Raw genomic sequence first — 13,298 nt, forward strand, 5'->3', positions numbered from 1 at the left:
TTCTGTTGTCCCTCCCCTCTGACCCCCTTACCTACTCTACTTGTTCTTCTACTTAGTTACATGACTAAACTATGCTATGTGTGTGTGTGTGAAGAGATCACAATGCATTCCAGTTTCATATAAAACTATAATGTACCAATTAAAAATAATAGGAAGCTTTAAATAAATAATTTAAACACTTAATCCTATAGGTGAGTGAAAAATACCCAGGAAGCCCAAATAAAACAGAAATGAGAAACTAATAAAAAAGAGAAGCAACAATTATTGAAGTAGAAAAGAGAAAGGGGCAGAATTGATAAATAAAGTACCCATCTATTGGCCAGCTTGATCAAGGAAAAGGAAGGAAGCAAAATCACATGAAAAAAGAATAGGGAAATGCGCACAGGTGAGAGTCAGTGGTGGATGCTTGTTTCTCAAGTGAGTTGGATGCGCACTTTCTGAAATTATGCAAAAATAAGCACCGCAGATGTTGTTCAATGGGTGGAGACTTTCAGTTTTGCAAACGAAAATTTCCAGAGATCTGTCACACAACAGCATGTCCACAGTTGACACCACTGAACTGCACCCTGAGATGTAGTTAAGATGTCAAGTTCATGTTAGGTGGTTTTAAAAAACCTAAGTAAGAAAGGCAAGAATATAACACGGAGGAAGACTCCCAACAGCAGATGTTAAACTATACTAGAAAGTATAACAGCTGCACCCAGGTAGATCAATGGAAAAGAGTCAAAGCTTTCCTTAAGCATAAGAAAAGTGAAACTTAAGAACAAGAATCATATGATCATCTAAATAGATGCAGAAAAAGCAAAATACAGCACACTTTGACAAAATACAGCATACTTTCATCGTTAAAACACTAGAAAAACTAAGGATAGTAGGAGCATACCTCAACACTGTAAAAGCTAGCTATGCTGAACCCAAAGCCAGCAACATGCTAAATGGAGAAAAATTGCAAACATTCCCTCTAAAAACTGGAAGAATGCAAGGATGTCCTCTTTTGCCACTTCTATTCAACATCAACCTTGAAAGTCTAGCCAGAGCAATTGGACAGAAGAAAGAAATTAAAGGGATACAAATAGGTAAAGAAGAACTCAAACTATCACTATTTGCTGATGACATTATTCTATATCTAGAAGGGTAAAAAAAATAGAAATTCCACCAGAAAACTTCTAGAACTAATAAATGAATTCAGCTAAGTAGCAGGATATAAATCAACACCCATAAATCAAATGCATTCCTGTATATCAGCGATGAATCCACTGAAAGAGAAACTAGGAAAACTACCCCATTCACAATAGCCTCAAAAAAAAAATACTTGGTAATCAATCTAACAAAAGAGTGAGAGACCTCTACAATGAAAACTCTAGAACACTAAAGAAAAAAATTGGAGGAAACCTCAGAAGATGGAAAGGTCTCCCATGCTTTTGGATAGGAAGAATTAATATTGTCAAAACGGCCATTCTACCAAAAGCACTATACAGATTTAATGCAAATCCTATTAAAATCCCAATGACATTCTTTGTAGAAATACAAAGAGCAGTCATGAAATTTATGTGGATAAATAAAAGACCCAGAATAGCTAAAGCAATGCTTAGCAAGAAAAGTGAAGCAGGATGTATCACAATACCAGACCTTAAACTATACTCCAGAGCTATAATAACAAAAATGACATGGTATTGGCACCAAAACAGACTGGGAGACCAATGGTACAGAACAGAGGACACAGAGACAAACCCACATAAATATGGCTATCTCATACTAGACAAGGGTGCCAAAAACATTCACTAGAGAAAAGATATCCTATTCAACAAGTGGTGCTGGCCAAACAGGTAATCCATATGTAATAAGATTTCACCTTGCACAAAAATCAACTCAAAGTGGATCAAAGACTTAGGCACTAGAACAGAGAACCCTGCACCTCATAGAAGAAAAAACAGGTTCAAATCTTCACCACGTCTGCCTAGTATCTGACTTCCTTAACAAGACTCCTAAAATGCAAGAAATCAAGTCAAGAATCAATAAATGGGATGGATTCAAATTAAAAAGCTTCTTCTCAGCAAAAGAAACATTCAATAATGTAAAAAGAGAGACTACAGGTTGGGAGAAAATCTTTACCACATGCACCTCTGATAAAGAATTATTTTCTAGGATCTATAAAGAACTCAAAAAACTTAACACCAAAAACACAAATAATCCAATCAATAAATGGGCTAAGGAACTGAACAGACACTTCACAGAAGAAGAAATACAATCGATCAACAAATATATGAAAAAGCATCCAACACCTCTAGCAATTAGAGAAATGCAAATCAAAACTACCCTAAAATTTCATCTCACCCCTGTCAGAATGGCAATCATCAAGAATATAGGCAACAATAAATGTTGGCGAGGATGTGGTGAAGGTACACTCATTCACTGTTGTTTGGACTGCAAATTGGTGCAGTCACTCTGAAAAGCAGTATGGAGATTCCTTAGAAAACTTGGAATGGAATCACCATTTGACCCAGTTATCCTGATCCTTGGTTTACACCCAAAGGATTTAAAATCGGCATACTATAATGATACAGCCACCTCAATGTTTATAGCAGTTTAATTCACAAAAGCTAAACTATGGAACCAACCCTAGGTGTCCCTCAATAGATGAATGGATAAAGAAAATGCTGTACATGTATTCAATGGAATATTACTTATTTAAAGAAGAATGAAATTATAACATTTTCCAATAAATGGATGGAGTTGAAGAATATCATGCTAAGAGAAATAAGCCAATCCCCCCCAAAACCAAAGGCCAAATGTTTTCTCTAATATGCGGATGCTAATTCACAATAAAGTGGGGGGGCACTAGAGAAGAATAGTGTTACCCTAGATTAGATAGAGGGAAGTAATGGTAGGAAAGGGGAGGGGATGTGGGGATAGGAAAGACAGTAGAACAAAACAGACATTATTATTGTGTGTGTATATGTGACTGCATGACCAGTGTGATTCTGCAATATGTACTCAGAAAAAGGAGAAATTATATCCCATCTATGTATGATATATCAAAGTGCATAAATGCATTCTGCTGTCATGTATAACTAATTAAACACCCCGCAAAAAAAAAAAAAGAAAAAGAAAAAGAAAAGGAAAGAAATAAAGAAAGAAGAAAAGTGGAACTTCTTATGCGTGGAGAAAGCCAGATTATAGATTATGGCTTGGGGACAACTAAGATTTCTGGAAAAAGAAAGGGTGGCCCCATCACTCACATTATAATAAATTCCAGATAAATAAAAAGATTTCGATGTTAAATAATTGAGGTCCCAAAACACTCGGAACAAACATGGCAGAATTAAAAAAATAATAATAATCCAACTAGGGAAGGTCTTTCTAAGTATGATTATAACAAACCAGAAGATATTTTTTAAGAGATTGCTCAATTTGAAATAAATGCCCTACAGTGTGACTTACTTATGTAAGGGATGACATATTTACAAGGAAACTAATTGCAACAATGTTTACCACAGCAGAAGATCAGAAACAACTTGAGAGCCCATCAACCACACAGGGTAAATAAATGGCAATACATCTCCGGTAGCAGCCTGGTGGATTGAGATGGAGTGAGAGCCACTGATGTCCACCATACATCACTCAGTGAAACAAAAACCATGCGGCAAAGCGTTCGCACACCCCTCTTAAGGAAAGCCGCCCAAGATGGCATCTGGAGACAGCCAGAGCTGGGGAGGCTGGGATGGGAAAGGGTTTCTCATCATGCACCCTCCTGAGCCCCTTAAACTTTGAAGTATATTTGTGCACATTTTATCTTTTCAAAATAAATACTTAGTTCATAGGTTTTCAGAGAGCACCTTGCAGGTAGGATGATTCACTGTATTCTGGTTCTTTTCCTGGGGCGGGCAACTTGGGCATCTCAGGGCTAGACCATGAAAGGTCTTCATTCCACCACTTACTTGCTGGACATGGTGAAATGACCTTTCTAATTTTGGAGCTTCCCCTCTGAAGCAAGGTTAGTACCCCCACCTCCTGGATGTGAGGACATGACAGGTCCCTGTCATGAAGGATGCTCAGTCTAGCTAGTTGTGGCACTGGCTGGTGACAGCCTGGGTGCTGAGATGTTGCTTGGCTTTGTGGCACTTTGGACAGGCACCGAGCATGCTATTTTTACCTGGTTCTCATCAGCCCTTTTCTTACCAGGACTGGTAACGTGGCATCAGCCACCCTATGGAGAATTCAGACTTTTCCTTAGTGTTTTCTGAACATTTGAAAATGCCATCAGGTCGGCCCTTTTCTCAGCATGTGAGCTGCTCTGTGGGCAAGTGTTCTGCCTTCACCTCTCCTCTCCCAGATGGCCTGCCCTGGTCAGTGAGCAGAAGGTACTAGCAACACCCCCAGCTCCCACATGGGGAGAGCTGTTCCAACCTGAAATGTCCTGGGTCTCAATAAGTCAGTCCCACCCTCCCCCAGGGACAGGCACCCCTCCATAATGGAGACGTCTCCTACAGAATGTGGCACACAGCTGCAAGAAGGGGAATGAGCAGAGGCTCACAGGTGGCCCCCTAATCTGGTACAGAGGCACTTTGGGGGTGAGTGAATGGGGGGTGGCAGGTGGAAGGCAGATGGGCAGGTGGAGGGGGTGGATGTGTGGTGGTGAAGGTAAGAGAAAGTAGAAGGCTAGTTTTGAAGAAACTGCTAATTACTGGGGATCCCTGGGAAGACCCAGAAGTCCCTCCCAGACCCCCTCCTCATCGTCCGAGAGGATGGCAATATTTGCTCATCTGTCTTCTTCATCAGAGGCTGAGCAGCACGTGGACACTGGCTACCAAGCCAGCAATCACCGTCCCAGCTCCCTGGATGGACAGGCCCTCTTCCTGAGCAGCACTGGCCCTCATGTGTCTGCCACCCACCCCACCAGGCTGAGCAGGAGCGTGGCACCAGGCCCTTCCTGAGCCACCTGGGAGGCTTGCAGGGCACCTCCTCCACCTGCCCCAGGAGCCCCAGCTCCTAGGGAGACAGACATAGAAAAGGACAGATGGGGCCCAGGCAAAGGCATCCCTGGGCGCTGAGGGGTGAGATGGGGTGCTAAATGCAGCGGAGGCTCCTGCGTGGAAGAGGCCTGAGAGGAAGGCCAGGGTTATTTCAGATGGAAAGAGCTGCGGGGCCATGGGCTCTGAACTCCACTGGGCTTATGACCTGGCCACTCTCGTCCTCTGGGCTTCAGTACTCTCCAGGGACCTGGCTCAGAAAGACTCGGCCCTGGCTCGAGGATCAGACCCCGCGTGGTCCCACTCCTCCGACCTCCAGGCCCTGGCGTAGCCGGCTTCACTGTCGGTGGCTGTCTCTTCTCCCCAGCCTCTTCAGCTCCTCATGGGCGCTCAATGTCCATCCACTGGTAGCTGTCTCAGCAGCCAAGGCTTCCCTCCTCCTGTGTGCTCAAGGCTGAATTCCAGCCCAAGGCAAGGATGCCGTCCTTCCAGGTGATGTCCCTGGTCCTGTGCTGATGTGCCCACATGCACTCAGATGGTTCCCTCTTGTTGCTGATTGACGGCTTCACCTTCCCCTGGAGACCCTGAGGCAGGGGTGCTCGTCCCTCCCCCTGACAGCCCTGTTGTTCTGAGGATCAGCTGGCGCAGTGGCACCAGTTCTGTGAGGTTTTGCAGGCCGGTGGCCAGTGTGGCCGCCAAGGTGGTTGTATTGATCCATGCCTGTGCTGGCAAGGAGAGGCCGGCCTGCCTGAGGCCACTCTGTGTTTGCTGTGATGTGAAGCAGCCAGTAGGAGAAGAACCTGCCCCACCCAGGCATGGGCACAGGTTGAGTCAGGTCCAGCCTCACCAGTGGTCCTCTGCTCTGAGGCTAGGGGCCTCTCACTGTCCCCTTGGTGTGTTTGAGTACAGACTGACAAGGAGAACCATTCACTGGTTCTTCCTCAGGAACACAGTGGCCTGGCTCACAGTCCTCCTCTGTCCCCTGGTCTCCTTCGCTCTCCTCTTCTTCCTCTTTGCCTCACTGTCTTTCATTTCAAGATGCTGTCTAGGACCCTACTAAGTTGTGAGGTTTCTGTTCCTGTGGAGTGCTTCTGATGACAGGCCTGGGACTACGTGCCGTTTGCAGCCCTCACTTATTCTAAATGAGAGCCCAGCAGAACACGCACTGCTGTGTCTTTCCTGAGAGAGACCAGTGGGAGGCGGCCGACATTCTGTACCCCTCCCCCACATGACTGAGCCACACATGGACCTCAGGAAGTGGACTCAGCCCAAGCTGGTCAGCCTCTCAGACTCACCCAAACCACCCCAGTCTGCCCCTGGGTCCCAGAGCACTGACGAGCACTTGGGCCCAGGAGCAGACGTTTGGAGAGGGAGGTGGCGCTGGATACACCCAGAGAGCGCTGCTGCTGTCATCTGGGAAGGAAGCAAGGGGGCAGTGGGAAGGCCAGTGGCAGGGAGACTTGTGTGCCACTGACCATCCTCCCTGCTGGCTGGGAGCAGCCCTTCTGCAGGAACCTCTGGCTAGACACAGACCAAACCCCTCACGACAGATCCCTCTTACACAGTTTGATGAAAGACACTTTTCAGGAGCAGGCGCAGCATGGACGTGTTTCCCCGCAGAGCCACAGGAGGCCCACGCTCAGGCAGCACCAGACCCAGGCTCCTGCACAGAGCTGGCCAAATGCAGAAGTGCAAGGGGAGGAAAAGTACCATTTGTCCTGGGGGCTCCGCAGCCTCCGGGGTTCTGCTCCAGGGAGACCCGCAGGTGCTCACAGGCACCGTGCCACACCCCAAGCACAGCACAAGCTCCTTCCAGTCAAGGTGACAGGAGAGCTGAGTGCCAGCCCTGCTCCCATCTCTGCTCCAGAACACCTGCACAAGGTCTAGGCACGCACACACACACACACCAGGACATGTGCAGATGGTGCAGACCAACCCAGTCCCCAGCACTCACCACATTGTGTCTCCTGGGCAGGGATTGTGTTTAATCTGTTCTTGGGTCCCCAGGCCTGAGACAGTGCTTGGTGTCCAGTAGCTGGGCAGTAGATATTTATTCAACAAACAGATGACACCATCAATACAAGAACCAATCCATCAACCCTTGGCACCCCCATCTACATCTTAATAGACCAAAGGAAAAAGTTATGGTAACGTCCAAGACTCATGCCAGTTCAGGCCCAAAGGGTACTCCCTGAGAAAAGGCAGAGGAGCGCCCTCACCAAGTGTCAGGTGGCCACCCAGCTTCCTAGACGGCCACTGTCCCCACTCCCACAGTCCTGCCTCCACATCACAGCTCAGATCCTGGGAGCACAGGTGGGCTTACTCCGTGGTTATTTGGAGAATGTGTACTAAAAATGCCCACTCTGTAATGTAGCGGGAACCTGATTTGTATTCATTGAATGTCTACGAATGACAGCTCAAGCAAGCATCGATGTATCTAAGAAGACATAAAGAGCTATAAAGAGAAAAGTGTTATCAGTTCAAGAAGGAAGTAGCGGGTGGCACAGCAATGGGACACTCCAATCAGTGTGGCAAGCAGCTTAGCCCCATTAGTCACCATGACCCGGTATCTATGGAAACGTCTGGAAGATGGTCCTCAGCATAGACAGGCAGAGAGGCACACTGGCTTTTGTAAGGGGCACAGACAGGCCCAGAGCTGCTTCCTTCCCACTGGGAGAACAGCCCATGGACACATGTGTGCACCATGCACAAACACACTCCATTTCCAGAACATTCAAGGACTGAGACAGGAGGTATCTTGGAAGCTCCTGCCCAGTGCCTGGACTCAGAGTCCTGTTGTGAGCCTGGCCCTGCCTTTGGCTGGCTAAGCCCCAAGTCCTGCCTTGCTGTCAATGACGTGGTAGAAGACGCACACTGGGTCCTGAATTTGCCCCTTAGAATTTTAGTTTCCTTATTTCTACAACCAAAAGTAAGAATTATAATCACAGAGCCCATACACAGTGTGACTTCTCACTACTAGGGCAAGGAAGTATTTCCTCCTCTTTTGTGTTCAGTATTTACAAATGAGATGTGGAGAACTGGACCCCTAGCCCAAGCCACAAGTCACCATGGGGTAGTAGAGCCTGGGATGAAACCCAGGTGGCTTTCCCAACAGCACCAGGCCTGTCTGTGCCCTGTAGCTGTTGCTACCACCTCATGGTAAAAGTGGGAATCCACACTGAGGCAGTAACCCCCAGATTCTAAATAAAGCTGTGTGTACAAACCTGGGTCTAGTGGTCTAAAACGTTTACTTACAGTGGTAAATACTTTCAAACAATCTAAAATTTCAACATCAGGACAAGTGTTAAATTATCTTGTATCCATTTGATGAAACACAGTTCAGCCTTTACCTATGTGTATAAGACGTGTTTATAATACAGATGATGTTTATATTTTGTTAAGCATAAAAAAGGATATGGAAGTATAATCGTGACACGATCATTTCCATGAACCAAGTTACAATTGGAGGATTGCAAGATAACTCAGAACTGCACAAAGATGAAACAGAGGTGGTTTGGGATAGGAAAGGGCTGGCTGTCCTCTGCTGAATTCCTCTGGTTGCTTCTCACTTTTTGCTGTGAGAACATATTACTTCCATAAAGTGACCCCGGGGGAAGGTCACAATTCAGGGGTGAGAGGCTCAGAACCTAGACTCTTCTTCTGCAGCTGTGAGCCCCAGGTGAGACGAACTTGGGTCTGCTCAGCCTCAGCTCCTCCTTCATGGGAGGGACACAAGAGCATGCAGGGTCATTAGGGCCCAAAGTCACTGCCCAGCCCTTGCCCCTGGCCCAGCAGGTGTGACCATTTTTACAAAATGGCTGTTTAAAAATAGCAACCTTTTTCTTTAATTGACCTCCTGAACCTGCTCTCAGGGAAGGAATAAAGCTGGCTGGGCGAAAGAGGTGTGGATTTCTGAAGCTAAAGACCAGCATGCCAGGGGACAATGGCCTGGCGGGGGCAGGCGGCCCACGTGGTGGGCCCTTGAGGTGCTTCAGTCTAGTCCATCCTCGCAGGAGCCCCTGGAAGTCTGCTTAGGGTAGCCCAAGTCAGGAGTGTGGGAGGTGCAGGGACCACGGCAGCCCAAGGGCCTGGATCCGAGCTACGTCGTGCAGGGGACAGGGAAGGTAGAGGGAGGCTGAACTGAGGCCGGGGTGAAGACCCTGCACCACTGGTATGCCACTGGTGGGCTGAAGGTCCAGTCGGGAGGAAGGGAGGCAGACAAAACTCCCTTCTGCCCCTCTCACCCGAGCCCTCTAGCTGGCTTCCCTGATGGTAAACACTGGGGAGCACAGCCTGCTCCTTCCCCATCCCCAAGATCAGTGGAGCATTGTCCCTCCATGATACCATCCTGATCCCTTCATCCCAAAGTGATTCCTCCCTCCCCAGAGGGCCTGTGCAGCGGGAGTGGGCCCTCCTCCGTGGTGCTGCAGTGACTCCAGTGCTAGACGGGTTCCCCTCCCAGGCTGTGAGCTCCCTGAGAGAATAACAGAGGGAAAGGGACAGAGAGTTGACCACACTCAGTCAGTGGGATTAGCCATGTGGCGAGGAAGGGGTCGATGTTTGTGACGCATTCCCTTCCCCGGCAGAGTCAGGAGCTGGCCGTCACCACTCCACAGAGTGCGCCAGAGCTCGGGGCAGAAGGAGCTGCCAGGATGCCTGACCAGCTCAGCAGAATGCGGCAAAGAGGAGCCAGGTCTGCAGGACCTTGAATCCAGTCACCCTCCAGGGCTGTGTGGCTTCTTCCTCTGTACCCAAGGGTCTGCACTGAGTCACAGGTGAGGGTGCTGGTTCCCCCCCTCCTTGATCGCGCACTAATACACAAACACATGATGCAAAAAGAGACTCAAGGAGAAAGTTCTGCTAACAAATGTTGAATTCCCACATGGCTGCCTTTGGGAAGCAGTGGCAGCAGCCCAGCCAAGACCCCTGAAGGCTCACCATGATCTGGCATGTGCAGGTGGCCATGGCCCCCAGGATAACAAGACACATTGGGCCCCTAAGTGGAGAATGCGGGGGAGAGATGCCAAAGCCTGGTGGCCATGGCAAGACCTCTGCCCTCCTGGGGCTCAGGAGGGTAGGTCTCTCAACCCAGTTCCCATCCTCTATGATCCGAAGACGTCCAGAGCATGCGCGATAACACCTCAGGACTGACCCCACCCTGGCCCTCCCTCTCCATCACCTGCACTGCCCTGCAGAGTACACCTGGAGTTCTGTGCTAGAAACGGGATGAGAAAGTGACCTGAGAAACCCAAGTTCCCAGAGTGTCACATCATAGCCAGCAATCACGTATTCGTCTCACAAATAAACATGTTCATGCCTTAGAGACGTTCAGGCCTTTGACCTAGTGACTCTAGAACTAGAAGGCAGGTATAGTCAGAAAATCAAACAAAACTCGTGTAACAAAAAGATGTTCACTGGAAATAGCCAAATATGTCAGGAGTTAAATAATCCATGGTACCTGGAATAGGGAAACTCTGTGCTCTGATCATGGAGGCTGATTCACACTGCGGAGGCCAGCCTGGGCCTTTGCAGGACTCCCCTGGAGACCAAAAGTGCAGGGCCTTCTGGGTGTCTGCAGTATCTTTTAGAAGCTGTGTTTCTCCAGGGAAAAGTACTCAAACTTACACATGGGTGAACATGTGGCATGTACACACAACAGCCCCCCGAACCCATCAGCCTGCCCGTGCTGGGACCATAGGCATGTGGCAGTGCCCAGCTTGTTACTGCATAGTTCTAAAGAGTATCTCAGTACCCTCAAGGGACAGGGCACAGGGAGCGCCAAGAGACCTTTATCATTGTCAACTACTGTGCTTCATCTGACAGTCTTGCAGCACTCTGTGTGCAGGTGCTGGACGGGGCTTCTCCCTGGGAGGTGGCTTGTCTCAAGGTTCCTATTTGTAAATATGGTAAGGACCCTCCCTGGCTACCTCAGGAGTAAATGGTGCTTCTCAAGCAAAATGCCTGGGGCAGGAGCGTCCTGCCCTCCCAGCTTCCTCCCTCTTCTCGGAATCCCCTACTGCTTAGCACTCACCTTAGGCCATGCAGAGAATAGCCACCTTCACTAGCATCCCCTGCAGCCTGAACAGGTACCCCCCAGCAGCAGCTCTGGTGGCATCTCCTAGGTCTCTGCCATCAGGTACCCTGACGGTCAGCCACACTAGCTGGCAGATACTTATCTGAGACAGAGGGTAAGGAGGCCACCTGCTTCCCGCCTCCCTATCCCAAGTCACTCTGCTCTTGGCTCTTGACCCTGTTCTGCCCATGACCAGCCATTGCCTTACTTCCCCATGAATGTCCTGCTTACTTGCCAGGTGGAACCTCCTCTGGAGAGAGGTGACATAGGGCTGCTCACTGAGACCTTTCCCAGTCCCTGACCAGGAGGGTCCATGTGTCTGACCTCCCTGGCCAACCCAGTAAAAGCAGTTCACTGTGCCCAAGGAATTGGGAGATAGGACATTTGGACCTGGACAAGTCTCTGGACAGTGGGGAAGCCTGCAGAGGCCAAACTGTGACACGCTCTGCAGAAAGGCCAAGTCTTGCTCCCACTTTAATGGGTCAGAGAGGAGGAAGGGAATCCATCCCAGTGGCCAGGAGGGCACCACCCACCCAGCTGCCTGGGTTCTCCCTGGGAGGAGCGGGGCCAGCAGAGGAGTGGGGGGATGCCACAGAAAGGCCAGCTCTCTTCTCCAAGCCCTAGGCTGATGTTCAGGCATCTCCAGCATGCAGAGGGGCGGCTCCAGCTTATTAATGAATTGGCCAATATGGACCTTCTTAAAAGAACACACACTGACTCCTGGGTGAGGAGGAGATAGAAGGAAGGAACGTATTTTAGCAGCTGACTGCCACGGATTCAAAATAGGTTATCTAATGAAACAACTCCAGAGAACAGAGCCTTGCACTCCAAAGAAATACTCAGTCTATCTCTGAGCAAGACACCTTTAAACACTATTCAGAATTGTGTGGCCAGGGCACAAGTTTTCAAGAATGAGCTCCATGGCATGAGTTTACGGGTGCAAAAGGAACAAACAGTCTATGTGTTAAGTGACCGTGGTCTCAAAGGACAGCTGAGTGAAAGTGTTTAGGAGACACACACTTCCACACACGGGTGTGGAAATCTGTCAAAGCTCATTCCAGGCATAGGGAGGCCATTACACCTGCCTCTCATCCCCCATCCCAACTCACTCCAAGTTCCAGAAATATCTGCAGAGCACACCTATCCAGACACAACAGCACCTCTCTAGTGGTGGGCAGTCCGGGCCAGGTTGAAAACCGCCCACACATCCGTGTTGGGACAGGAAGGAGTTCTTGCACATCACGGCCAGCTCCTGAACAGAGGTGCCAGCGCTCTTTCCCCAGTTTCTTGAGGTGATCATCAGCACACACCAACCTCTGAGGAACCCGCCAACCCTACACACCCAAGAACTTGCACAGTTGAGAGAAGGGGCCTGTTCACCAGAAGTGACAGGCAGTGGTACTCACCCCACTGCAGGGGAGCCAGCTGCAGGTGCTCCAGGACCAGCTGGCTCAGAACACCCTCCACGCTCGCCTCCCCGCTGCGCGTCAGAGAAGGGTGAGTCCTGGTCAAGGAAAAGCCAACAGCTGCTGAGGTCCTGGGACTGAGAGAAGCTCCACAAGATTATAGTCAGATACTTGGACGAGAAACCTCCCACAGCTAATGTCCCCCTCTGCTCAGCCGGTGGTCGACCCAACCACTCCAACGTCACTCTAAGACAGAAAAACTTATTGGGGGCCCTCTTCCCTCACCCCTAAATCCATTAAATGAAGTGACTATTATGTGAGGAAGAGAAATCCACTGGGGTGATTTTAATCTGACAACTACTACTCTTGCTGGGGAGAATAAAGAAGAATGGGAGGCCATTTTTCCTGAATGAAGTCTGCGCACACTGTGGTTGGCCATTCAACACAGCCATGTTCTCCTGACGTGTATTGGCCTTCAGGATGGCTTCATGGCTGCTGCCTTCCACATCTCGAGGTAATTACATAGATAATCACCAACCAGCTCACTTAAGCAAAATCATAACTGAGGAAGTCAAGGCTCTCATCAAGTACCAGTGGGTAAAGAACCTGGACTGGATAGAGACCACAGAAGTCGGCCAGGTGCTAACATTAAACCACCAGTATGGCTCAGAGGCAGGAATATAAGCCTCTTTCCCTTTCTTAGGAAAATTAAAGCCACCATTTGTAAATTGCAATCAAGCAGGAAAAATTTAGTTCCTGACATTCTCTAGTGATTGGAAAAGGGGAGGAGAAACCCATGTTCTTCTTCCAATGCCAAATTTATTCCTTCAACAATCATGTTTGGTGCTT

The 13,298-nt window shown here is 48.7% G+C and overlaps 1 protein-coding gene across 1 annotated transcript in view; it reads right to left on the reverse strand.

The window, feature by feature from the left end:
* The window catches only part of TRAPPC9 (trafficking protein particle complex subunit 9), a gene marked incomplete at its 3' end in the record, with an annotated part of 533,166 nt that overhangs the window by 88,829 nt on the left and 431,039 nt on the right, over positions 1-13,298 (reverse strand). The window contains exon 22 of the mRNA XM_081266489.1: positions 12,450-12,540. Coding sequence (XP_081122615.1) covers positions 12,450-12,540 — 91 coding nt within the window. The remainder of the gene's footprint in view (positions 1-12,449; positions 12,541-13,298) is intronic.

This window comes from Spermophilus citellus, assembly GCF_964194105.1.
Source record: "Spermophilus citellus genome assembly, chromosome: 14".
Taxonomy (NCBI): Eukaryota; Metazoa; Chordata; class Mammalia; order Rodentia; family Sciuridae; genus Spermophilus; species Spermophilus citellus.